At 44.5% G+C, this 24,618-nt stretch overlaps 2 protein-coding genes across 3 annotated transcripts in view; one reads left to right on the top strand and one right to left on the bottom strand.

The window, feature by feature from the left end:
• Positions 1–1,554: 1,554 nt before the first annotated feature.
• znf142 (zinc finger protein 142) lies at positions 1,555–15,003 on the bottom strand. 2 transcript variants are annotated; one of them, XM_034186847.1, is made up of 8 exons: positions 14,859–15,003; positions 12,971–13,467; positions 12,024–12,248; positions 9,081–9,905; positions 8,812–8,989; positions 4,686–7,611; positions 2,826–2,931; positions 1,555–2,737 (listed from the first exon to the last, which is right to left on the bottom strand). In XM_034186847.1, the coding sequence occupies exons 2-8, from the start codon at positions 13,368–13,370 to the stop codon at positions 2,235–2,237; spliced, it is 5,163 nt and encodes a 1,720-aa protein (XP_034042738.1). In that variant the 5' UTR covers positions 13,371–13,467; positions 14,859–15,003; the 3' UTR covers positions 1,555–2,234. The 2 variants fall into 2 exon arrangements, with proteins under 2 accessions (XP_034042738.1, XP_034042739.1); XM_034186848.1 differs by having other exon boundaries at positions 1,557–2,737; positions 13,241–13,467.
• An 89-nt stretch (positions 15,004–15,092) lies between these two features.
• The window catches only part of LOC117525039 (mitochondrial chaperone BCS1), an 11,756-nt gene continuing 2,230 nt past the window's right edge, over positions 15,093–24,618 (top strand). The window contains exons 1-7 of the mRNA XM_034186875.1: positions 15,093–15,296; positions 15,366–15,711; positions 16,716–16,855; positions 16,932–17,126; positions 18,357–18,420; positions 18,496–18,668; positions 18,822–18,939. Of these exons, the coding sequence (XP_034042766.1) occupies positions 15,392–15,711; positions 16,716–16,855; positions 16,932–17,126; positions 18,357–18,420; positions 18,496–18,668; positions 18,822–18,939 (1,010 nt within the window). The 5' untranslated portion in view covers positions 15,093–15,296; positions 15,366–15,391. The remainder of the gene's footprint in view (positions 15,297–15,365; positions 15,712–16,715; positions 16,856–16,931; positions 17,127–18,356; positions 18,421–18,495; positions 18,669–18,821; positions 18,940–24,618) is intronic.

Genomic DNA, 24,618 nt, shown 5'->3' with positions numbered 1-24,618 from the left:
ATGATGTAAGAATTCTTGAGCAGTAAACGGTGAGTGACTTACAGGTGATAAGCTGCTCACTGATTTGTGCTCAGGAATTCAGAACCTCGAATTCAGAACCTCGAATTATGCTTGTTTCTGCTAATTTAAGTCATAGTGGTGTCATGGAGACTTCAGATAGAGTCCTTGATCACCAGACGAGAGTCTAGGTATTTTAGCTGCGCTCAGCTGTTCGAAAGGATCTCGTAAAATGTGTTGCAAAATTTCAGAAAAAGATCAACATCTCAAAGCAACAGTTCTTTTTTTTGTAGGCAAAGGAAGCAATTTCACAGAGTCATCAAGAATCCCAGGAAAGCTTCGATTTTACACTGGTTTGTGGTCACCTTATAGACTGTTTGGACAGTAGTTCTCCCCACCCTTTCGGGTGATCTTTTCTAAATATAGCAGCATTACACCATTTAAAAACTTCTGTGGATGATATCATTTCTTGGGAAGTACCCAGGCTTTGAGTTCAACTCTGGGTCATGGAAATTCCCCATTTGGGATCTGCACTTTTTCTTACTTTTTCCACCAATAGGTTTGGTCTGATACAAATTTTCCTTTTTTAAAAATATGTTTTTACTCAAATTTTCACCTTTAATGCCATGTTATTTTTTGCTATTAATGTTCTTTTCTAAAAACAGCACAAAGCGTGTTTTGCATATACAGTAGTTGCGTAGAATATATCAAGTGTATTTTCTAAACGGTATCTATTGGTTTGTGCAGAATATAGACTTATTGTCAAATGTTGTCAGCAATACATCATAATCTTCCTGTTGTGTGGGCCGCTGAAGAGGAGGTACTGCTGGCCCACCACCACAAGATGGCGCCCTGCTTGAAGTGCGGGCTTCAAGCACGAGAGGGCGTCGGAGCAACCAGGAGTGACAGCTGTCACTCATCATCCATACCAGCTGTCACTCATTCACTTCTCATCACCACCACCATAAAGGCCGGACTGCAACTCCACCTCCCCGCCGAGAAATCGACTACCATTCAGGTAATTTCTCTGCTGCCTGACACTGTGTGTGTTTAACCTAAACTTCTATTGCAGCCGTTTTCCTGGAGTGTTTCCTTATCTGGAGGATTGGCGTTTGGTGTGACAGCGACGGCTTCGCCTCACACCCCAACTCAGATAAGTGGTTGACCAGGAGCTGCACGAGTGTGTGACTGGAGGTGGAGGTTTTCCCTCCTTTACTTAAGACAGACTGTGGATTACTGAGTGTGCGAACTCACACTCATCAGGACTGTCTCTGTTTTCTGCCAGCAGTACCGGGTCTGACTGCTGAAGACAGCGGCCACCTGGGGCGCAGGGCTTGGCGGCTCCGGTGTTCTTCAGCTCCGTTGGTGGTGGAAGCTGTGTGGGGATCCAGCTCTTCTCTCTCCAGGCGTCTTCTATCGTCGAGCCTGCCCACACGTCACCTGGTGTATGATTGACAGTCCACCATATTGTTATTGTCTGTACGTTGTTGTGCGATTCACAACATTAAATTGTTACTTTTGGCTTATCCACTGTCCGTTCATTAACGCCCCCTGTTGTGGGTCCGTGTCACGTCACTTTCACAACAGTTCCGGTGCTTGTAGATCATCATAATATGTTTACGTATCTTTAGCACATCCCTTGTCCAGAATAGCACTGTGCCATGCAAAGTGGAAGACTTCTAGTGGTGACATCACGGAGATACTCATTGCAATACGGTGTTTGTATTTTAGGGGTGTGTGATTTTATAGTAGATGGCCCAATCGCATCCAGTAGACTTGTGAGTGCTGTGTTTAAGCTGCTCACTCGACTATCTGCTGACTGATCATGTCCAGGAGGTGAAAGTAAAATATCAGACAGTCTGGCACAAAGTTCATTAGTGGTCAAGGACCAAATATAACACAGAGATAATAAAATAGGTATCCAGTGCCAGTGGACAGGATGATGAAACTAGAAACTGAATGAGTGATCTGAACCCGCTGATATAAGAAAAGAAATGTCAACATCTGAGAGTAATACTGTGAAGGAGGACCAACTCCAGCGTGTTACTTACCACTGTGACTATATGCTGGCACAGTTGTTGGTGTCTAAAACTGCTGTCACTGCTCATTAAATGTTAAAACAGCTTTGCCATAAACTGTGCAGTTTCTCCAATCACATCCACAGAAGCCTAGAACTCTTCTTGTTACAGTCCAAAAAAAAAAAACATATGGACCTGACTGTAGCATCTGTTTTTCCTTCAGTGTTTCCTCTCCTTTTCCTCCCTCCTCCCCTGTCGCTCAGTGCCTGTGTCTTCCTGTTCCTCTGCCGCCGTCTCCTCCACTCTCCCCTCCAGCGCCTCCTTCAGGGTCAGACTCGCTGTTTCCGAGTCCTTCACCACACCTTGTTCTACTGACATTTCTGGGTGGTGCCGCTGCAGATGCTTCACCACCTGGAACTTCTGTTTGGCTCTGTAGGAGCAGTGGCGACAGCAGAAAGGCTGCTGCTTGGTGTGAGACAGGTAGTGATGTCTCAGACCTGCCGGCCAGCGGAACGCCTTGTGGCACGAGCCGCACGTGTACGGCCGACCGTCGCTGTGCTGACGTTGGTGGGTCTTCAGTATAAAACTCGTTTTGAATGCTTTGCCGCATTTCTCACAGATGAAGGAACGCACATCACAGTGCTGTGTGTCCCTGTGGGCACGGAGGGCGTCGGCTCTGTTGGTGCGGTAGTTACAGTCATCACAGGCATACGGCTTCTCTCCTGAAACAAAATTATTCTTATTAAAATTTGTCAAACTTGAAACTCTTATTTCTACGCAGGTACTCCAACCTTTAGGTGCTGCAGATACCTGTGTGTTTGGTCATGTGGTACTTCAGCTGGGTTGCCCATTTGCATTTATAGCCGCAGTCTGGACACAGATACTTCTTTTCCTCCCTGTGAACCCTCATGTGAAGCTTAAAAAAAAAAAAAAAAGACCACAAGAACAATAAGTAACTGCTGACTTTCACCTTAATCAGGCACGACATCTCACCATTCGGAGACAAATCAATAATTTCTCAAATCTGCAGTTCGACTATCCACAAATCGAATACATTATTAGGTCAGGATTTGTAAGTATCTGAAAAAGTAGAGCCTCTTTAAATTAAATACACGTTAACTGGTGGTGAGATGCAAATGTTCCCTCACAGTGGAGATGCTTCACAGAGACAATCCCATGGTCTTCTTAAATTGCAAAGGCAGCATCACTAACAGAGGGAGGGGAAAGGAGGTTGATATGAAAGAGGTGTTGCCTAGAAACCAAAGTGATGTCTGAGTTGGGTCCAGAATTTTTAACAATGACATTAATGGAGTACGTCAAATGTGGACACGCCAGGAGGAGGCACGAGAGGGACAACAGAGAGGAAGACTGACATGAGATCCTCTGAATCTGCAGCCATGGAGGAGGAGGTCACACCAGTGCCTCATTAATTAATACTAATAAATACAGCCCGACCGATATGGATTTTTTGAGGCCGATGCCGATAATGATATTTGGATGAAAAAATGCCAATAATTGATAAATCGGCTGATTTGCCGATAGCCGATAAATCAGCCGATATTATTATTTTTTTTAAATGAATAAAATGTTCTTTTTTTGGACCCTAAACAAAAAAAGGTATGAGCTAAAAGCTGAAGCTTTGTCCTCATATTGATTAACTTTATAACAGAGAAGAATTTTCAAGTTCAAAAAATGCAAAAATGCAATTGGAGCAGTTAGGGGGCTATTGAAACGGGCCAGCTAGTAAGATATCAGTCCTGAAAACGATCTTTGCCATATAACGTGAGGTAAATCTGCCCTACGATTGGATTTTGGAAAACCATGTGACGGAGAACCAATTCTGATTGGATACTCACATTGCGCACGTCATCACACATCTTCTATGAGGATTACCAAGATGGCCGATGGTGGATCGAAAGTCAGCGGAGTTAACTTTTCAGCAAAAGAGTAAGTTTCTATCTCATATCATTGAAAAGTTATTTACAATTTAGTAAAGCTTGGTCCCAGCCGTGGTATATGACTGCCTCGGCCCCAGAGGGTTAATGGCAAACGGCAGTGATTCCCAGAACCCTTCCGGACGACCAGTGAATCTGAATGTTTCAACCTCTTAGCAGTAAACGAAAGTTTTTCATCCTAGAAATAAGGTCTACACAACGTGGGCTTAATAAAAAGCGTGACCGACGAATGAAGCACATTTAACACATTACTACATAAACTGAGTTAATCAAACTGAGTTCAACTGAAACGGGAGAAATGTGGGGTGAATGTAATCGCAAAGTTATTACAAACAACATCCTTATAAACGTACTTATATGCTTTTGTCATCCGATCAGTGCAGTGTGACGCCGAACTACGGGGGCCGGTGATGAACACATTTAAGCAGGGGTGTAAGCAGCTCTCAGTTGAATGGAGTCAGAGCTCCATCTACTGGACAAACGGTGCAAGGACATTTTACATTGCCGACACAAACATTATTTCAGTAACTGTTCTGTTTATGAGAAATTCTCAGCGTTCTATCGGCAAAATTTCGGCTGACAGTGAGTACTTTGAAAAGGGTTTATATCGGCCGATAATATTTTCCGGCCGATATATCGGTCGGGCTCTACTAACATTTTTAGGAATCTTAAGTGAGGTTTTATGTTACAAATAAACTCTACACTTTGATCTCACCTTTAACCGTGCGGGGTCGGCACAGCTGTAGGTGCACTGATGACAGCGGTAAGGCTTCTCTCCGGTGTGTTTGCGGATGTGCCAAATGATCTTCTGCTTGTTCCGCGTTGAATACTTGCACTCGATGCATCTGTAAAGCCGCTTCCCTCCATGGGAACGCAGGTGCTGCTCCAACACAAGGTGGTGCCGACAAGCAAACTGACAACTACTGCACTTAAGAGGCTTGACATCTGGAGAGCCGTCCTCGTGTTTGTTCAAAAGGTGTTTGGCTAACGCCTGCCTTGTTTTGGCAGCAAAGGTGCACGAGTGACACTGATACGCCAGGTGTGTCCGCTGATGAATCTCAAGGCCTTCCTTTGTCTTACACGTCTCCTGGCAGGTGGTGCATGTCAACGGAGGGTGCTTGTCCTGCTGGTGAGCCTTCAGGGCGTCTTCAGTGCTGCAGGTGTAGTCACACTGCATGCACGAGAAACGAACCTGGAACTGGTGCACCCGTTTGCAGTGGTTTCTCAGTGCCACGTCTGAACTAAAGAGGGCCTTGCAGTGAGTGCACGCATGCAGCAACTCCCCCGTGTGGCATCTTAGACTGTGTCGCCTGACATCGGCAAGCGTGTAACCGCTGAAGTCGCACAGTGAACAGAAGTGCGTTGGCTGTTTGTCATGGACGCGCGTCTTGTGCTGATGCAGTTTTGCTGCCGTCCCAAAGGTTTTGCTACACATGACGCAGCTCTGACGGCCGATTCCAGTGTGAAGAGAGTTGTGCTCTTCCAAACGATAGCGCCTGGCGGTGTTGAAAGGACAGTACGTGCACTGGTGAGGTCTTGAACCACTGTGTTTTCGCGCTACATGTTGTGCCATGCGTTGCTCTTGTTTGCAGGTGAAGGTACAGTGCTCACAATGTAACCTTTGGGATTTAGCCTGATCAGACATGCTTTTGTTATGGGCATATTGAACATGATGTGTTAAAGAAGTCTTAGCTTTGGCAACAAATGAACACTTGAGTTCCTCTTGTCTCAGCCATCCTCTCTTTTCTTGGTGGTCTAACGCTCTTTTCTGGCTGCATTTAAATGCACAGTTTGAACAAGAAAGATCTTGATGTTTCTTGGGAACTTCACCAAAGTGTTCACTGTACTCCACCGCCATGTTCTCCCTTGTTTCATCCCTTGATAATGCATTGACACGTTCATAATCCACCTGTGAAAAGGAACAATTCTCTTTTTTCCTCAAGCTTTTTCTGCAGGTTGAGAAATGACGACCAAGTGTAGGAAGATTTGCGGCAGAAAAACTGCAGAGTTTGCATTTGAATTTCCCGTCTTTCTTCATGCAAACCACTTTTTTACGTTGTGATAGAGTTCTCCTTTTCTTATGAAGAAAGAGCCGTTTCTTTGAAAGCTTAACGTTCAACTCGTCATTTTTCTGAATGTTTTTTTGCTGATGTCTCGAGTCACTCAATCCTGTCACACTGTCATCACTGCCTGTGTAGTTTGTTAAACAGGAGGATGGGACTTCTTCTGGCTGATTAAATTCCTGTTCTTGTGAATCTGTGACAATCCTACTTTGGCTCAGCAAACTCTGGGGCTGATCTGAATTTATTCCTTTATCCAGTTGTCTGGATCCAAACTGATTCATACTACAGTTGTCTGCTGTTTCCAAAGTCCCTATTTTTCGTAAAACCACTGGGCACTTCTTTGCACGGTGGCTCTCGAGGCCTCGCCTCTGTGTCAACTGCATACCACAGGCCTGGCATTTGTGCCCCTTTACTCTACTGCAGCACGACGACTGGCAGTGGTGTGTCAAAGTGGTCTCTTTACAGGTTACATAAGAGCACTTGTCACAGCTGTAAGCATCTTTAATTGGCACCACAAGCAGCTGCACCCGTCCCTCCAAAACCATGGTTTCTGCTTGGTCCCTGTCATGTTTCTTCATAGCTTTCAGGTGGGTTTCAGATTCCAAGAAATTATGCTCAGATGAAACAGAGCAACTGATTATTCCAACATTCTCCACCTCAGGTATTCGTGTCTGACACGTCACAACTTTATCTTTTTGACTTGTATTATTCAAAGGCTCATAGTTGTCGTCAAAGTCACTTTGATCACACGAACTACCTGCCACAGCAGCATCAGCTTCTTCACATGAACTTTGAGATGTTTTATCATGTGGTGTGTCAGACTCCTTAAGAGCGATAGTGGGTGTCAAAGGAGTTGGACTTGTATTATTATCCTCTTCATTTTGTTGACAGGACATTTGATAGTCAGCAGTTGACAGTGTAGTTAAAACAAGAGTACAATATTCCTCAGGACTGTTGACAGATTGAGAACAATTTGAAATACTTTCGGTTGCAACCTCCTGAAGAACTTCAAATACGTTTTCAGAACCGACTGTCTGAGAATCAGCTGGAGCTTCAGTGCAAAAACTTTGGCCTCCTGAGGGAGGAGTTGCTCCTCTTCGATTGTCAGCGGCTGGAGAAGGTGGTACGTCAGGTTGCTCAGGCTTTTTATAGAAATCCTGCATGAAGTTGTTTGAGTTCTTCTCCCTCTCCTTCGCTGCATAGTTCTCCAGCCAAGCTTTGTCCCCCGGCACATAACCGTGAGCTTTTCTCTTGTGCAGGAAAAGACTAATGCTGCTGAAGGAGGAGTAGAAGCAGAGGGCACAGCGGAACTCTTTCAGTTTGGTATGTTTGCAGTTCTCGTGGTTTTGAAGTGCTTGTCGGTAGCAGGTAGTGTATAGACAGTATCTGCACTTATAAACACACGGCTGTTCGCCCTCTGCAGCGTGTTTAGCCAACATGTGATTACGAAGCTCATATTTGCGCTTGCAGGCATAAGCACAGATCTCACACATGAGGGATTTGGCCTGATGTCGTAGTTTGTGGCTCTTTAGCTGGTCCATGCGGTGACAGCGATATGGGCACTGATCACAGTGATACCTAGGGAAGGAGATGGAACAGTTATGTATGCAAACGGACATAATTCCTAAATGATTAATGCAATATGTTTGTTGAACTCCTTGAATTAATGCTAAAGGGTTACACGACAAGAACATGTGGATTGTTTAATTATAAGAACTGTCGTTGCATCATTCACCTCCGTCCACACCACCACCTGTACAGATCTGTACTGGAATTGGGTGCAAGTTTTACACTGGCTGCCCTTCCTGACTCCTCCATGTAAAAACACACACAGCCCCTGGTCTTCCATCCAAGTACTAATCAGGACCCAGTCTACTGAGCTTCTGAGATCTGATGGACTCAGGCTGACACAAAGCAGAGCAGCTGAACTTATGCACCTGATTGCATGACTTCATATTAGTGTTTAATAGAAGCCATAGGTGTGGGCAGGTGGACAAGGGGTAAAGTAAGCGGTAAAGGCTTACATTTCAGCTATTATTTATAAGTACAGTGACAACAAAGGCTCTATTCTATTTCAGTGCAGAAGGTTCCTGGTTCAAGCCCCACCCCACCCACTCTCCATGTGATATGGGGTTGTGTCAGGAAGGGCATTCAGTGTAAAACTTGTGCAAAATCAACATGCAAATCTACCTCAGATCTGCTGTAGCAGCCCTAAGTGAAAACAAGGGAGCAGGCGAAGGGCCTTACTTAGGATCCATAGGTGTTTCCTTATCCAATTCATCTGAACACTGCTTCTAAATATCCACTATATAAAAGCATCGGTCCCAGACTTTGATTTTAGTCTTTTAACTTGGCTAATTCTCAATCATTCCACCACATTTAGTCCAAATCAAAAATAAAATAAATAAAAATCTCCCATTCTTTTCCATGTAATGTGCACTTTGGGGAAGCAGCGCCACCTCCTGCATGTCCAATTGACTCAAGACATAAATAGAGGATAGTTGGGCTTTGGTCAAGGTATGAAAACAATTTCCTAAAAGCTGGCCTAATAATAATAATAATAGGGGTGAGGAAGGTGTGGGTGGAGAACAATCCTCTACGTCCTGCACACTTTCAAATGATCAAATCATTCTGTCCATGAAATTCTCATTCATGTAGGAAAACATCATCACTGATGCTGAAGGTAAGTTCTGTTAGGCTTGAAGAGAAATAAGAGAATTTAGTGTGCCTTCATGTAAGCTTACAAACATATCCAAAGGTTCATTAAGGATCATCTACCTGAGGTCTCCAGCGTGTTTCCTCATGTGCACATTCAGGTAGTGCTTCCACTTAGTGACGTACCCACACTCAGAGCACATAAAGTTTTTGTCTTCTGAGTGAATGAGCATATGCTTGGAGAGGTAGGACTCATCTCGGCACCTGAAGTCACAGAGGCTACACTTGTGAGGCTTCTCACCTTGACAGGATAAAAAAACAGAAGATCAGATCTCCTAGGTGTGAAGATGAGAAACGGATTAAAAGCACTAGAAAAGCTTTTCCGTACTCACCACTGTGCATTAGCATGTGTCGCTTCAAGCCACGCTTATGCGAGGTCACGTAGCTGCATTGAAGACAGCGATGGATCTTCTCATTGGCATGCAAGTGTCCAATGTGCTGCTCAAACTCCACAGGGTTAAAGGTCACAAAGGAGCAGAACTTGCAGCAGAGCTTGTTGGTCCCCAAGTGACCGTGCCGCCGATGCTGGAGGAAAACGGTTTTATTGCAGCAAGAGAAGTCACACAGTGAGCAGTGGTAAGCAAGGTGTGTTCGATGATGAGCCTCCATGTCTTCCTCACTTTGAAAAATGGCACCACAAGCGTGATGACGACATTCCACCGCCTTAATCCCATGTGCCTCAAAGGTGTGCTTAAGAAGAGCCTTGTGTAAAGTCGTCTGGAAGGAGCAGCCCTCCTGGAAGCAGCCCACCGGTTTACTGGACGGCAGAACATTATGCGTCTTCATGTGAGCCTTAAGGGATCGGCTCTGTCCAAATCCTTGACCACAGGTGGGGCAGGAATAGCTGTCAGAGGTCTTACCCCCCTCTGCATCATCAGCATGCACGCTGACAAGGTGGCGTCGGATCGCAGCCCGCTCCACGGCCGAATACTCACATAAGTGGCAATGGTGAAGTTTTTCACCCGTCTCGCGGAGTTTATGGAGGCGGAGTTTGCTCTTGCTGGTGAAGTAACGCTTGCAGGTTGGACACTGAAGACTGGGGTCAGGAAAATGTAAGTGAAGGTGCTCCTGCAGGTGGGAGCGCATCTTGAAGCAGCGTCGGCACACGGGGCAGATGTGTGTGTGATAGATGTGCTCTGTACCCTCTGCAAGGTAGGCTAATAGACAAAAACATGCATGCAGCTCATTTTAAACACAAAGAAACAAATCTTGTTTTAAATCTTTGTATTCTGAGTTGACATTCAAAACAAATCTCTCTATTAATTCTACATCATCATTATTATTCCATCTAGTTCTAAACATTCATCCCTCTTTCATTTTTTGCCAATTATCTGGGTTGCAGTGGCAGCAGAACAAGCAGCTCAGCTGACAGTTCCCTCTCCTTGGCCAAGTCCTCTAACTCTTCCTGGCAGATCCTGAGGCATTCCCAAGGCAGCTGGGAAATACAATCCCTCCAGGGTGTCCTGGGTCTTCTCTGAGGACTCATCCCAGTTGGACGTGCCTAGAAAACCTTTACAGAGAGACGACCAAAGGCATCCTCCCCAAATGCCCGAACCACCTCAGCTGGCTTGATGAAGCAGTGGCTCTACTCAGAGTCTCTTTGAGCCTCTCACTGTGTCCCTGAGTGTAGGCTCAGATACCTGACAGAGGAGTCTCATTTATGAGAACTGCATCCGCAACCTTGTTCTTTCGGTCATTACACAAAACTCATGACACAGGTGAGGACGGGAGCATGAATCAACTGGTAAATCGAGATTTTGACCTGATGGCTCAGCTCTTTCTTCACCAATCCATCTGTCTATCTCAAGCTCCATCTTACCCCCATTTGTGAAGAAGACCTGAAGACTTGAACTCCTCCACTTTGGGCAATAACTCTTGCCTGACCCAGAGGGGACAATCCAACCTTTTCCAACAGAGCACCATTCAGAGGACAATGGTCTCACATTGAGGTGCTGATCCCGATCCCAGTTGTTTCACACTCGACCTCAAACTTGCCCAGTGCACATCGGAGGTCGCTGTCTGATGAAGCCAATGGATTCACATCACATGCAAAAAGCACAGACGTTATTCTGAGGTGTCCAAACTTGACACCATCAATCCCTGACTGTGCCTTGAAATCCTGTAAATGGTAAAAGGACTGCATTTATATAGCGCTTCTCCATCTGCATCAGGTGCTCAAAGCGCTTTACAATCATGCCTCACATTTACCCCAATGTCAGGGTGCTGCCATACAAGGTGCTCACTACACACCGGGAGGAATTAAGGACCTTGCCCAAAGGTCCTTAGTGATTTTCCAGTCTGGCTGGGATTTGAACCAAGGATCCTCTGGTCTCAAGCCCAACGTTTAACCACTAGACCATCACCTCCCCAATCCTGTCCATGAAAATCACAAACAGGATTGGTGAGAAGGTGTAGCCCTGGTGGAGACAAACTCCACTGGGAACAGGTATGTTGTAATGTCAAGAATACGGACCAAGTTCCTACTTTGGCTGTACAGGATTATACTTTGCAGCAGTCCTGGTACCCCCTACTTCTACAGCAGCTCCTACAGAACACCTCAGGATACCCTATTGTACGCCTTTTCAAAGTCCACAAAACACATGAAGACTGGCTTTTTACACTCCAAAACCCCGTGGGAGAGTAATCAGCTGGCGCTTCGTTCCACGACCAGGACGAAACCCACTTTGCTCCTCCTAAATCAGAGGTCTAAGGCCCAATCCCTCTCCCTTAATCCTACTGCTTCACCATTTCCCTACATTTGGCACAAATGTGCTAAGTGTGAATCCTTTATAACTGGAGCACACTCTCTGTTAACCTTTTTTAAAGATGGAAAACACCACCCCAGTTTCCAGATCCAGGGGTACTGTTCCCAACTTCCATGCAGCATTGAATATGTCCGTCAGCCAAGACAGCACAACATCCAGCGACTTCAGCATCTAAAAGCAAACCTCGTCTGCTCCCAGCGACTTGCCACTGAGTAGTTTTTGACTATCTCAGTGACTTCCACCAGAGAGATGGCACCCGATCCACCAGAGCCTGACATGCCCGTCTCCTCTAAGGAGGGCATGTCGGTAGGTTGAGGAGATCTTCAAAGTGTTTTATGTTTCTTCACAAAGAACAAGGGTAAGTCTAGATCAGGCTAATTACATTCTCAAAGACATCAGAATACATTTTGCTCAGTGCTAAGACCCATTACTACAGTCTTTAAAAATTACACAAGCTGACACTCTATGAGATTGTGACATGATGATGATCTATCAAGCAGATTGACATACCTTTGGATGACAGTCCTTGAGAGACCAGTGCTGAAGATTTGCCTTTCTTCTTGGACCTTTTCGTATTTGTCATGTTGTTCTTTTGCATCTCAGGTTTGTCCTCAGTCCCCTTTTCTGGCGATGATGCCACATGAGCCATATTGGATCTTTGCCTTTTTGGCCTGGAAGAGATTAGGGGCTGCTTGATTCCATCAGTGGAAACATCTGCCTGTAGCAGCTCATTCCCTATGAACAAATATGTCAAAGCAAAGCGCATTATAAGCAGACAGACATACTTCACTTACACCGTGCAGAACTTCTAACACTGCTAAAAACGTGACAATATCTTTGAGATGGCTCAGAATATTCTAGTTTTCTGTAGTTTCTTCAAATAAATTGAAGCATTTCAGTCTTTTTGTGCCAAGACAAAGTGTTTCTGTACTCCTTAAGTGATAACTCAATTGCTTCTGACAGTGGCCAAAGCATTTGTACCGTAATATGCAATATGATTTTAATTTTGTCAGAATATAGATTAAAAAAAATATACATGGGTACAGAAAAAAAATGTATCATTGAGGAACTGGTTTTGAAGTCAAGGTATCAGCACTGGTACCAGTGTCAAAATATTTTTTAACAATACCCAGCCCTAGTTAGGTCCACATTCAATGTTGGTTTGCGTCATCTTGATGCATTTCTAAATACGGTGAGGTTACATCCAAATGATAAAAAACAAGTGTTCCTTTTGCCAGTCCAATGTCACCGTTATCTATCAACTGTACCAAGTTCAAGTCCATAAACATTACATACAGTTTGTGTTGGAGGTTTTGCTCAATTCATATGATCAGTTATGTGTATTAAAGATTTGCACTGTCACGCTAATTTATGCTCCATGATTACCAAAACATGTTTCTATCATGTGTAGAAATGCATTGCTTCAGTAAAGGAAAACAATTCCCCCCTTTTAATACCTTCTGTGCAGATTTGTGGATGGTTGTGCTCCATGAGGTGCTCACTCAGATTTTTAGCATTATTAGTGACAAACTGGCAAAGAAAGCAACCAAAGGGCACATGGACCTGCCAGTGGCTCTCCATCTCTCCCTGAGTGAGGAATGACAGTTTGCAGGACTTGAATTTGCAGGGAATAAGAGTAAGCCCATGTTTGGAAGTCAAATGGATTTGACAGACCAGACGATTTGCACTGCTGAATGGGCAGCTGTGTTCCGTGCAGGAGAAAGGACCTTTAGGTTCTAGCTCTCCCATGTGGAGAAGTTTGAAGTGCCGTTTCAGAGCAGCTGGTTTAGAAAAGGCATCACTACAGAGAGAACATTTGTAGTTCATCAGCTTTTGTTTACTGACTGAGGCTGCCATCTTTTATGAAGAGGGCCGATGGGAAACTGTGACACTGTCCTGGAAAAATGGTCCACTTTTGTCACAGTGATCCTGTATAATGAGGTTTCTGTTGTGTCTGGGGAGAAAAAGGAGCAAAATCTCAGAAACAGATTTTCACACATTATCACATAGCCTGCAGTTACAGTTATAAAAAAGAACATGACAAATAATGTCCAAGAAAGTATGAATGCATGCTACTGGCAATCCCATAGCAGACTGGACCAACAGCTAGCTGGTAAAGAGAAGACAAACAGTGACCATAAATGGTCTTTTATCTGAATGGCTGGCTGTGACAAGTGACACAGTGGTTTCCTGCTCCAGTAACAATCCACTGCCAAGAGGGCTAATTTGGGCGGCACGGTGGCTTGGTGGTTAGGGCTATTACCTCACAGCAAAAAGGTCATGAGATCGCTTCCTGCCTGGAACTTCATATGTAGAGTTTGCATGTTCTCCCCGTGATTACGTCGGTTCCCTCCAGGTGCTTTCTCCCACTACTAAAGACATGCAGGTTAGGTGAATCCCTCTCACTCACTCATCTTCAACTGCTTACTCCATTTAAGGGTCGTGGGGGCTGGAGCCTATCCCAGCAGTCATAGAGCACGATGCGGGGTACACCCTGGACAGGACGCCAGTCTGTTGCAGGGACACATATAGACAAACAAACACATTCGCACCCACATGCACACCTACGGACAATTTAAAATTTCCAATCCACCAGAGCACCCGGAGAGAACTCACGCAAACAAGGGGAGAACACACAAACTCCAAACAGAAAGGCCACAGGTAAGAATCGAACCCACGACCTTCTAGCTGTGAGGCAACAGTGCTAACCACCAAACCTTAAATCACCTAACCATGCTGCCCGGTTAGGTGATTCAGTGACTCTAAATTGACTGTAGGTGTGTGTGAATGTGTTTGTCCATCTATATGTGACCCTGGAACAGACTGGTGTCCCATCCAGGATGTAACCCAACTCACGCCCTATGAATGCTGAGATAGACCCCTGCGGACAGCTGGGCATTTACTGTTCACGCAGCCCGTAATCCTGTCCTCCCCCCATTAGCTAGCAAAGAGGAAGTCGCTGAAAACAAATTTGTTGCGATCACGTTGCTAACCGGACGCGACGCAGGTCCGCGCCCACCTGTGACCCTTGACTGGAGTAAGCAGGTATAGAAAATGAATGAAAAGACAACTAATTTGCCAGTGGAATCTGGTAAACTTTAATTATTTTTAATATAATTAGAAAATTGCAATTAGAAAAATAATTATATTTAAATTATTTTACTAAACATCTGGAATTTGGTGTTTTCTGATATATTAATGGACAAAAAGCATGTAAAAAGTTAAATAGTAATTTTTTTTAAAAAACACAAGACTGACAGTTTTGTATGCATCAAAACGCAAAGAAAATACATATTAGAACACATTTAATAAAATAACAACACCGTTAGCATCAATGCTAATTACCGTTAGCTTCTTGACACTTGGGCCGTCAAATTCTTCGTTTTTGCAGCTCAGTTAATTAACGCTGCTTTTTCTGTCACTGTTTAAATTCTAACATATAGTCTCACTCACAGTTTAACACATTGACTTTGTCGGCAGGGTACGATTTGTCTCTGAGCGAAATGAAGCCGGATAAATGACAAGTAGGAACGTTTTCCTGGCGCCAGTGCAGCAGACGGACTGCTGTTGTTACAACACCGGAAGTGCAGCAGAGAGCGTTGCTGCATGTTTTAGCGGTTCATTATGTTTTTTAAATCTTGACACTTTGTTCTTCATAGTAAACAAATCAATTGCGCTGGAAATAAGAAAGCGTTTGGAACGGTGGAGAGGAAGATCGGGATGTGAATTCATGCGGATGTTAAGTGTTCATGGATGATTTGTTTGTTCTTTAAGGACAGACAGGTAGGCAAAGTGTTCTATTTTACTGACAGACACAAAGACCTGCTGATGACTTTGTCCTTCATCCTGCAGGTCTGTGCTCCCAGTAGTTCCACAGCATGCCTCTGTCAGACTTTGTGGACGGCCTGAAGGACAACCCTTACTTTGGGGCGGGTTTTGGACTGGTGGGAGTTGGGACTGCCTTGGCTCTGGCCAGGAAAGGAGCCCAGGTGGGAATGATTTTCTTCCGCAGACACTACATGATCACTCTGGAGGTCCCCAGCAAGGACAAGAGCTACCACTGGCTGCTGAGCTGGATCACAAGGCACGCCAAGCACACCCAGCACCTGAGCGTGGAGACCTCATACCAGGCCCATGAAAGTGGACGGGTCCACACCCAGTTTGACTTCCACCCGAGTCCTGGCAACCACTTAATTTGGTCAGAAGATTTCTTTTGATCTCTTTTCCTTCAAATTCTCTTTAGCATGCTACTGTTCCACACATTTTTGGCAATCTGAACTATTCCACAATGGGATTTGGACTGTGTTGGAACTATGCAGCTGCGCAAGACACGAGGAGGTGTGCAAAGCTGCTGTAAGGAAACAGAAGTATTATTCAAATATCTAAAAATTTTATTTATAAAAATTATACCCAAACCAAGACCCTTATTATTACCCTAAACCACTGGTCACTTTGTGCAGATGGGATGAGTTCATCATTGAAATCACCTGATGGAGTCAGGGGCTCTAAAGAAAACCTGCATCATCTTGGCCCTTTCTGGAATAGTTTGGACACCACTGCCTGAAACCATTAAAGATAAAATAATTTGCAAGGATACTAGGCAGTTGAAATAGGTTTTGAGCCTCCTTCCGACACCCGCAGTGCTTCCGAGGTTTATTTTCGGGAGTACAAAAATAAAAATTGCCACTTTGTCCAGGTTTGCACGTTGTGTGGAACAGACCAATACCAAGGGTACAACCAGGGTTTACTGAGAGATGGTTGTCACAGTGATTGGCTGGCTGAATGCAAATCAAAAATATTGTGGAATTGGGCCTGGACTATACTGGAATTCTCATGCTGCACAGTTAGTCTGAAAGTGGAAGTACTACTCAAATTTTTAAACATTTTAAGCATTTAAGAATAATTGAAGCTAAACTCATAATTGATGTAAAATAAAGCAGTACTGCTACCTGCTGTTTCTCAAAACATTTCAGTGGTGACTACATAAAGTAAAAATGTTTTCAGCTCTTGGGTGAAGTGTTCCTGCCGTGTATGAGGAATTTGAACTGAAATATAACAAACAACTTCAGAATTAAAATTAAAGGTTGCAGTTCACACTTTGAGTTTCTTGTAAGCAGGTATTTTGGATGAGCATTCATCACCAGCGCTACACCAAGGTGTCTTCCTGCAGAGACTGCTCACAGGTATCGGTTTGTGTTGCAGGTATGGGAGGAAGTGGATCAGGGTGGAAAGGACCAGAGAAAAGCAGATGATAGATCTCCACACTGGAACACCGTGGGAGTCGGTTACCTTTACCGCTCTGGGCAGAGATCGCCGAATCTTCTTCAATATCTTACAAGAAGGTATAGTTAGTCCCATGCAGGCTACCAGTGTTCTGTTGCTGTAAGTGGTCACAAACCTTCCCTTCTTGTTTTGTAGCAAGAGAGCTGGCCCTGAAGCAGGAAGAGGGCCGGACGGTGATGTACACAGCCATGGGTGCAGAGTGGAGGCCTTTTGGATTTCCACGGCGGCGCAGGCCCCTGAGCTCTGTGGTGTTGGAGGCAGGCGTGGCTGACAGGATCGTAGATGATGTCAAGGAGTTCATCGGAAATCCAAAATGGTACACAAACAGAGGTAGTACATCCTCAAATTTTAGGCTCGACCTTGTTAATCCGTTCTGTTAGTTACAAGATGTATAATTCATTTTTTCCTGTTAGTTGAAGGCAGAACAGGTCTATGAATTGCTTTCCTCCGTGTCTGTGAGTGTGTGTATCCGCATGGTCAACATGTACGCCAGGGGTCACTAACCTTGTTCCTGGAGGGCTCCTGCTCTGCATGTTTTCTAACGCTCTCTGTTCTACTCCCAGGCAATTAACTCTGTCAGGTGTGCTCAGCCAATCAACAGCTGCAAGACAACACTTAAAAAAAAAAATAGGTGTGACTTGAGTAGGTTTGCATAGAAAACATGCAGGGCAGGAGCTCTCCAGGAACAGGGTTGGTGACCTCTGCTTTGTGACTTCATCATCAGTTGATCACAAATACTGACCATTATGAGCTTTTGTTCAGAGCTGTATCTCAGGGGTCAACCTGCCACTCGCTGGGGTGTGGCAGGTTGTTTGGTCATGTTCAGAACATTCACTGCTCAACTTCAGTCGTCACACAGTCTCCCCTTAACACACGCCATCTGTATGACAGGCTGGAAAGAACCAGGATGATTTAGTTTTACTTTTTGAATGTCATTCTTTCTTCCTTTTTATTTGTAAAGCGGCACCTCCAATGGTACTTTGACATAGGGGTAAAGTTTGTCAAAATCCAACCCCTCGTCCACATCGGGACACCGGGGTCAAGTCGGGGATTGCCTGTTGTGGGGATCTTGTGTGCCTGTGGCTGCTATGGTAACCATGAAGGCTCAGAAAGAACCCTGAACATGAGACGGTTTACAGGGATCTGGTGAAACAAGGAGTCCTCAATGGCAGAACAGGTATAGGAGGTGATGGTGTCACTAGATCAACCCTGGATGTAGATTTTTGCCACATCTACCATCACGTCCAGGAATCAGTCTAGAGACGGTCTTCCTTGCAACTGAGGAATTGCCATGGGTGGAGGACTTTGACATATTTGACATGGTTATGTTGTGCTGATGTTCCCCAACTTTGACACATTTTTGGGGTTTAGTCTTTTGCTCAGTAGCTCTTTGACACGCAGCAGCACTCAGGGATCAAACCCACCAGCCCTTCGTTTAATGTATCGCTCACTCTTCAAGTATATCTGTTGTTTAAATGAATGTCTTCATGATGTGTTCAATTGATAAAAATGGTCTCCCTCAGTTTTCTGACTGTGTGTGTCACTCCTTCATGCACGCAGGCATCCCCTACAGAAGAGGATACCTCCTCTACGGACCTCCAGGCTGTGGAAAGAGCAGCTTTATGTGAGTGTGTTTTGCTTTTTAATCGAGCCCGAAGACTTGTGGCGTGCGTGATCTTTCACGTTGTTTGTGGTTCAGAACTGCGCTGGCTGGTGACCTGGGCTACAGCATCTGTCTGATGAGTCTGAGCGACCGGAGCCTGTCAGATGACCGTCTGAACCACCTGCTGAGTGTGGCGCCGCAACAGAGCATCATACTGTTGGAGGATGTAGACGCAGCCTTTGTCAGCCGAGAACTGCTTCCGACTGAGAGTAGGTAGCAAGAGAAGAGGAGCCAATTACCATTAGATACTCGAGGGGAAAAACCTCATGAAATATGGTTTTATGATGTACATTTTCTCCAGAATGACACAAAGTTGTGATTGTTTGGAATGTCTTCCTTTGCTTTGTCTCTCTGTTTCTCAGATCCTTTGGCCTACCAGGGGATGGGAAGACTGACCTTCAGTGGACTGCTTAATTCTCTGGATGGTGTGGCTTCATCTGAGGCCAGAATAGTGTTCATGACCACTAACTTCATTGACAGGTACCATGAGAAGGGATTTTGTAAGCGTTGTACATGCAGTGAGCATTAATTATACAACAAAACACAACCCCAATAACAGTTCAGCAACTTCTGTTCCTTAGGACGGTACTTATATATAAAAATAATGAATGTTTTTACATTCTTTCAATGGTACAAATATTTCATGAGGTGAAGCTGGAACATACCATTCAATAAGGTGAAGCTAAAATAGATCCTTGTCATTTTATGTTATATTAATTTACAAACAACAGAAGAGGGACTTACATTTTGGTATCTCCTCAGTGCAGCGAAAAAATTCACATCAGAAATGAATCCAATTTTGATGCCCCACTGTTGCTTTGACATCAACAACAGGAGCCCAAAAATAATTCTGACAATGAAGTCTGCCATGCCGTATATCAAATCGTCATCCGTCAACAAAACAAATTCCGCCATGTTTGTTTTAAAGTTAAGCGCCGTCAGGCTTGTCTGAGTATATGCGCGGTGCACGCTCACGCAAGTGGGACTGCGCCTATGCGCGCGTGTACTACCACAAAAAAAGACTGTGTTCTTTGTCAGTGCAGTGAAAAAAATCACGTCAGACGGCTTACAGCGCAGTGGATTTGTTGTGTGTGTATGTGGGCGCACGTGTGTGTGTGTGTGCGAGTGCGCAGAGTGCAATGGTACCAAACATATGGAACCAAATTTGTACTCTAAATGGAACCAAATTGCACTCAAATGGGACAAATAATCCATGTCATGTGACATACAAAGCACCAATCAAATGACAAGGATATATATATATATATACACTCAACAAAAATATAAACGCAACACTTTTGGTTTTGCTCCCATTTTGTATGAGATGAACTCAAAGATCTAAAACTTTTTCCACATACACAATATCACCATTTCCCTCAAATATTGTTCACAAATCAGTCTAAATCTGTGATAGTGAGCACTTCTCCTTTGCTGAGATAATCCATCCCACCTCACAGGTGTGCCATATCAAGATGCTGATTAGACACCATGATTAGTGCACAGGTGTGCCTTAGACTGTCCACAATAAAAGGCCACTCTGAAAGGTGCAGTTTTGTTTTATTGGGGGGGATACCAGTCAGTATCTGGTGTGACCACCATTTGCCTCATGCAGTGCAACACATCTCCTTTGCATAGAGTTGATCAGTTTGTCAATTGTGGCCTGTGGAATGTTGGTCCACTCCTCTTCAATGGCTGTGCGAAGTTGCTGGATATTGGCAGGAACTGGTACACGCTGTCGTATACGCCGGTCCAGAGCATCCCAAACATGCTCAATGGGTGACATGTCCGGTGAGTATGCCGGCCATGCAAGAACTGGGACATTTTCAGCTTCCAAGAATTGTGTACAGATCCTATCCTGCTGCAACATGAGGTGATGTTCTTGGATGTATGGCACAACAATGGGCCTCAGGATCTCGTCACGGTATCTCTGTGCATTCAAAATGCCATCAATAAAATGCACCTGTGTTCTTCGTCCATAACAGACGCCTGCCCATACCATAACCCCACCACCACCATGGGCCACTCGATCCACAACATTGACATCAGAAAACCACTCACCCACACAACGCCACACACACTGTCTGCCATCTGCCCTGGACAGTGTGAACTGGGATTCATCCGTGAAGAGAACACCTCTCCAACGTGCCAAATGCCAGCGAATGTGAGCATTTGCCCACTCAAGTCGGTTACGACGACGAACTGGAGTCAGGTCGAGACGCCGATGAGGACGATGAGCATGCAGATGAGCTTCCCTGAGACGGTTTCTGACAGTTTGTGCAGAAATTCTTTGGTTATGCAAACCGATTGTTTCAGCAGCTGTCCGAGTGGCTGGTCTCAGACGATCTTGGAGGTGAACATGCTGGATGTGGAGGTCCTGGGCTGGTGTGGTTACACGTGGTCTGCGGTTGTGAGGCTGGTTGGATGTACTGCCAAATTCTCTGAAACGCCTTTGGAGACGGCTTATGGTAGAGAAATGAACATTCAATACACGAGCAACAGCTCTGGTTGACATTCCTGCTGTCAGCATGCCAATTGCACGCTCCCTCAAATCTTGCGACATCTGTGGCATTGTGCTGTGTGATAAAACTGCACCTTTCAGAGTGGCCTTTTATTGTGGGCAGTCTAAGGCACACCTGTGCACTTATCATGGTGTCTAATCAGCATCCTGGTATGGCACACCTGTGAGGTGGGATGGATTATCTCAGCAAAGGAGAAGTGCTCACTATCACAGATTTAGACTGGTTTGTGAACAATATTTGAGGGAAATGGTGATATTGTGTATGTGGAAAAAGTTTTAGATCTTTGAGTTCATCTCATACAAAATGGGAGCAAAACCAAAAGTGTTGCGTTTATATTTTTGTTGAGTGTATATATAAGGTCTATTAGAAAAGTATCCGACCTTATTATTTTTTTAAAAAACCATATGGATTTGAATCACGTGTGATTGCGTCAAACAAGCTTGAACCCTCGTGTGCATGCGTGAGTTTTTTCATGCCTGTCGGTTGCGTCATTCGCCTGTGAGGTGTGGTCCACCCTCTCGGCGGATTTTTATTGTGAATAAATGTCTGAACGATTTGGAGCTTTGCTGCATCAGTTTTTTTCCAGAAACTGTGAGAGACCTCCAGGTGGACACCGTTCGAAAAATTAATATGGCTTTCAGGGACGATTTTATGGGGATTAAACAGATTAAGGAGTGTTACTGCCGCTTTAAGGACGGCCCACAACTGCTGAGAGTGCAGCGCGCTCCCAGCCCCCATCGACAGGCTGACACCCCGCTGGAACAACCAGATCATTTCCAACGTGAAGGCTTTGTTGATCCAGGACCTCGTCTGACTTTCACAAAAAGGCAGAAGATGTGGACATCGCACTTTTTCCGGCACATTCCACTGTTACAGGAGGTTTTTTCATGGAAAGAAAAGAGGAGGGACGCGCTCCCAGCAGTTGTGGGCCGTCCTTAAAGCGGCAGTAACACTCCTTAATCTGTTTAATCCCCATAAAATCGTCCCTGAAAGCCATATTAATTTTTCGAACGGTGTCCACCTGGAGGTCTCTCACAGACCAAGCAGAGGGAAAAAAATATGGAATCACTCAATTCTGAGGAAAAAAATTATGGAATCATGAAAAACAAAAGAACGCTTCAACACATCACTAGTATTTTGTTGCACCACCTCTGGCTTTTATAACAGCTTGCAGTCTCTGAGGCATTGGCTTAATGAGTGACAAACAGTACTCTTCATCAATCTGGCTCCAACTTTTCTGATTGCTGTTGCCAGATCAGCTTTGCAGGTTGGAGCCTTGTCATGGACCATTTTCTTCAACTTCCACCAAAGATTTTCAATTGGATTAAGATCCGGACTATTTGGAGGCCATGACATTGACCCTATGTGTCTTTTTGCAAGGAATGTTTTCACAGTTTTTGCTCTATGGCAAGATGCATTATCATCTTGAAAAATGATTTCATCATCCCCAAACATCCTTTCAATTGATGGGATAAGAAAAGTGTCCAAAATATCAACGTAAACCTGTGCATTTATTGATGATGTAATGACAGCCATCTCCCCAGTGCCTTTACCTGACATGCAGCCCCATATCATCAATGACTGTGGAAATTTACATGTTCTCTTCAGGCAGTCTGTTATGTGCAGACGCAGGTTGAGGAGTGGACCAACGTCTGACCGAACCCAGCGCTAAATAACCAGAAAAGCGGTTCCACAAACAAAACAATTTTATTTCCCCTCAGTGCAATAATTAGTGTACAACAAATATTTAGTTTGTCTGGGGGAGTGAAGGACGGCGCGCTCTCCAGCGCCCAAAAGGATTGGAGCCTCGGCGCTTCTGGACTCAGATTCACCGACAAACACCCCCCAGGTGGACACGACAAACTGACTCTCTGATGTGTGCTGACAGCATGTGTCCCTCACCCGTCCTCCTTCACAGGCACGATGTGTCAAACCCAGTGTCTCACAAACGAACGTCACAAGGTCGAGTTCCCGGCAATTCTGCTTGAATCACTCATGGCTTAAATGCAGAACGCCATCTCATTATCTGCTTCAGCTGAAAGTCTTTAAGTTTGCACGTGAGCATCATCCACAGGTGCAGCTAATAATGCTGATGAGGGTGAAGGACTCTTCTGCCAGCACCTTCTCCACAGACAAAAACCAGTTTGCATACCACCTGGAGAGCAAAGAAAAGAAAACAACACAAAAACATCCAGCCAAACCCCCCAACACACAACACAGTCATTCTTTATAAATCTCATTGGAACGGCACCAAACAAAAGTTTCAGCATCATCACCTTGCCCAATGCAGATTCGGGATTCATCACGGAATATGACTTTCATCCAGTCATCCACAGTCCACGATTGATTTTCCTTAGCCCATTGTAACCTTGTTTTTTTCTGTTTAGGTGTTAATGATGGCTTTTGTTTAGCTTTTCTGTATGTAAATCCCATTTCCTTTAGGCGGTTTCTTACAGTTCGGTCACAGACGTTGATTCCAGTTTCCTCCCATTCGTTCCTCATTTGTTTTGTTGTGCATTTTCGATTTTTGAGACATATTGCTTTAAGTTTTCTGTCTTGATGCTTTGATGTCTTCCTTGGTCTACCAGTATGTTTGCCTTTAACAGCCTTCCCATGTTGTTTGTATTTGGTCCAGAGTTTAGACACAGCTGACTGTGAACAACCAACATCTTTTGCAACATTGCGCGATGATTTACCCTCTTTTAAGAGTTTGATAATTCTCTCCTTTGTTTCAGTTGACATCTCTCGTGTTGGAGCCATAATTCATGTCAGTCCACTTGGTGCAACAGCTCTCCAAGGTGTGATCACTCCTTTTTAGATGCAGACTAATGAGCAGATCTGATTTGATGCAGGTGTTAGTTTTGGGAATGAAAATTTACAGGGTGATTCCATAATTTATTCCTCAGAATTGAGTGAGTTCATATTTTTTTCCCGCTGCTTGGTCTAAAGAAGTAACCGTTACTGACTGCCACAATTTTTTTTCTTGATTTCTTATAGTGTTTCTTAAAGCCAAAAAGTTGCCATTTGAAATGACTTTAGTTTTGTGTCATGTCTGTGATCTGCTTTTTTTCTACAAAATTAAACAACTGAATGAACATCCTCCGAGGCCGGTGATTCCATAATTATTGCCAGGGGTTGTGTGTATGTATATGTATATACACTCAACAAAAATATAAACGCAACACTTTTGGTTTTGCTCCCATTTTGTATGAGATGAACTCAAAGATCTAAAACTTTTTCCACATACACAATATCACCATTTCCCTCAAATATTGTTCACAAACCAGTGTAAATCTGTGATAGTGAGCACTTCTCCTTTGCTGAGATAATCCATCCCTCCTCACAGGTGTGCCATACCAAGATGCTGATTAGACACCATGATTAGTGCACAGGTGTGCCTTAGACTGCCCACAATAAAAGGCCACTCTGAAGGTGCAGTTTTATCACACAGCACAATGCCACAGATGTCGCAAGATTTGAGGGAGCGTGCAATTGGCATGCTGACAGCAGGATTGTCAACCAGAGCTGTTGCTCGTGTATTGAATGTTCATTTCTCTACCATAAGCCGTCTCCAAAGGCGTTTCAGAGAATTTGGCAGTACATCCAACCAGCCTCACAACCGCAGACCACGTGTAACCAC

The sequence above is a fragment of the Thalassophryne amazonica genome, chromosome 14 (assembly GCF_902500255.1).
Source record: "Thalassophryne amazonica chromosome 14, fThaAma1.1, whole genome shotgun sequence".
In the NCBI taxonomy this organism is placed as follows: domain Eukaryota; kingdom Metazoa; phylum Chordata; class Actinopteri; order Batrachoidiformes; family Batrachoididae; genus Thalassophryne; species Thalassophryne amazonica.
This window is presented reverse-complemented; position numbering and strand designations above follow the sequence as displayed.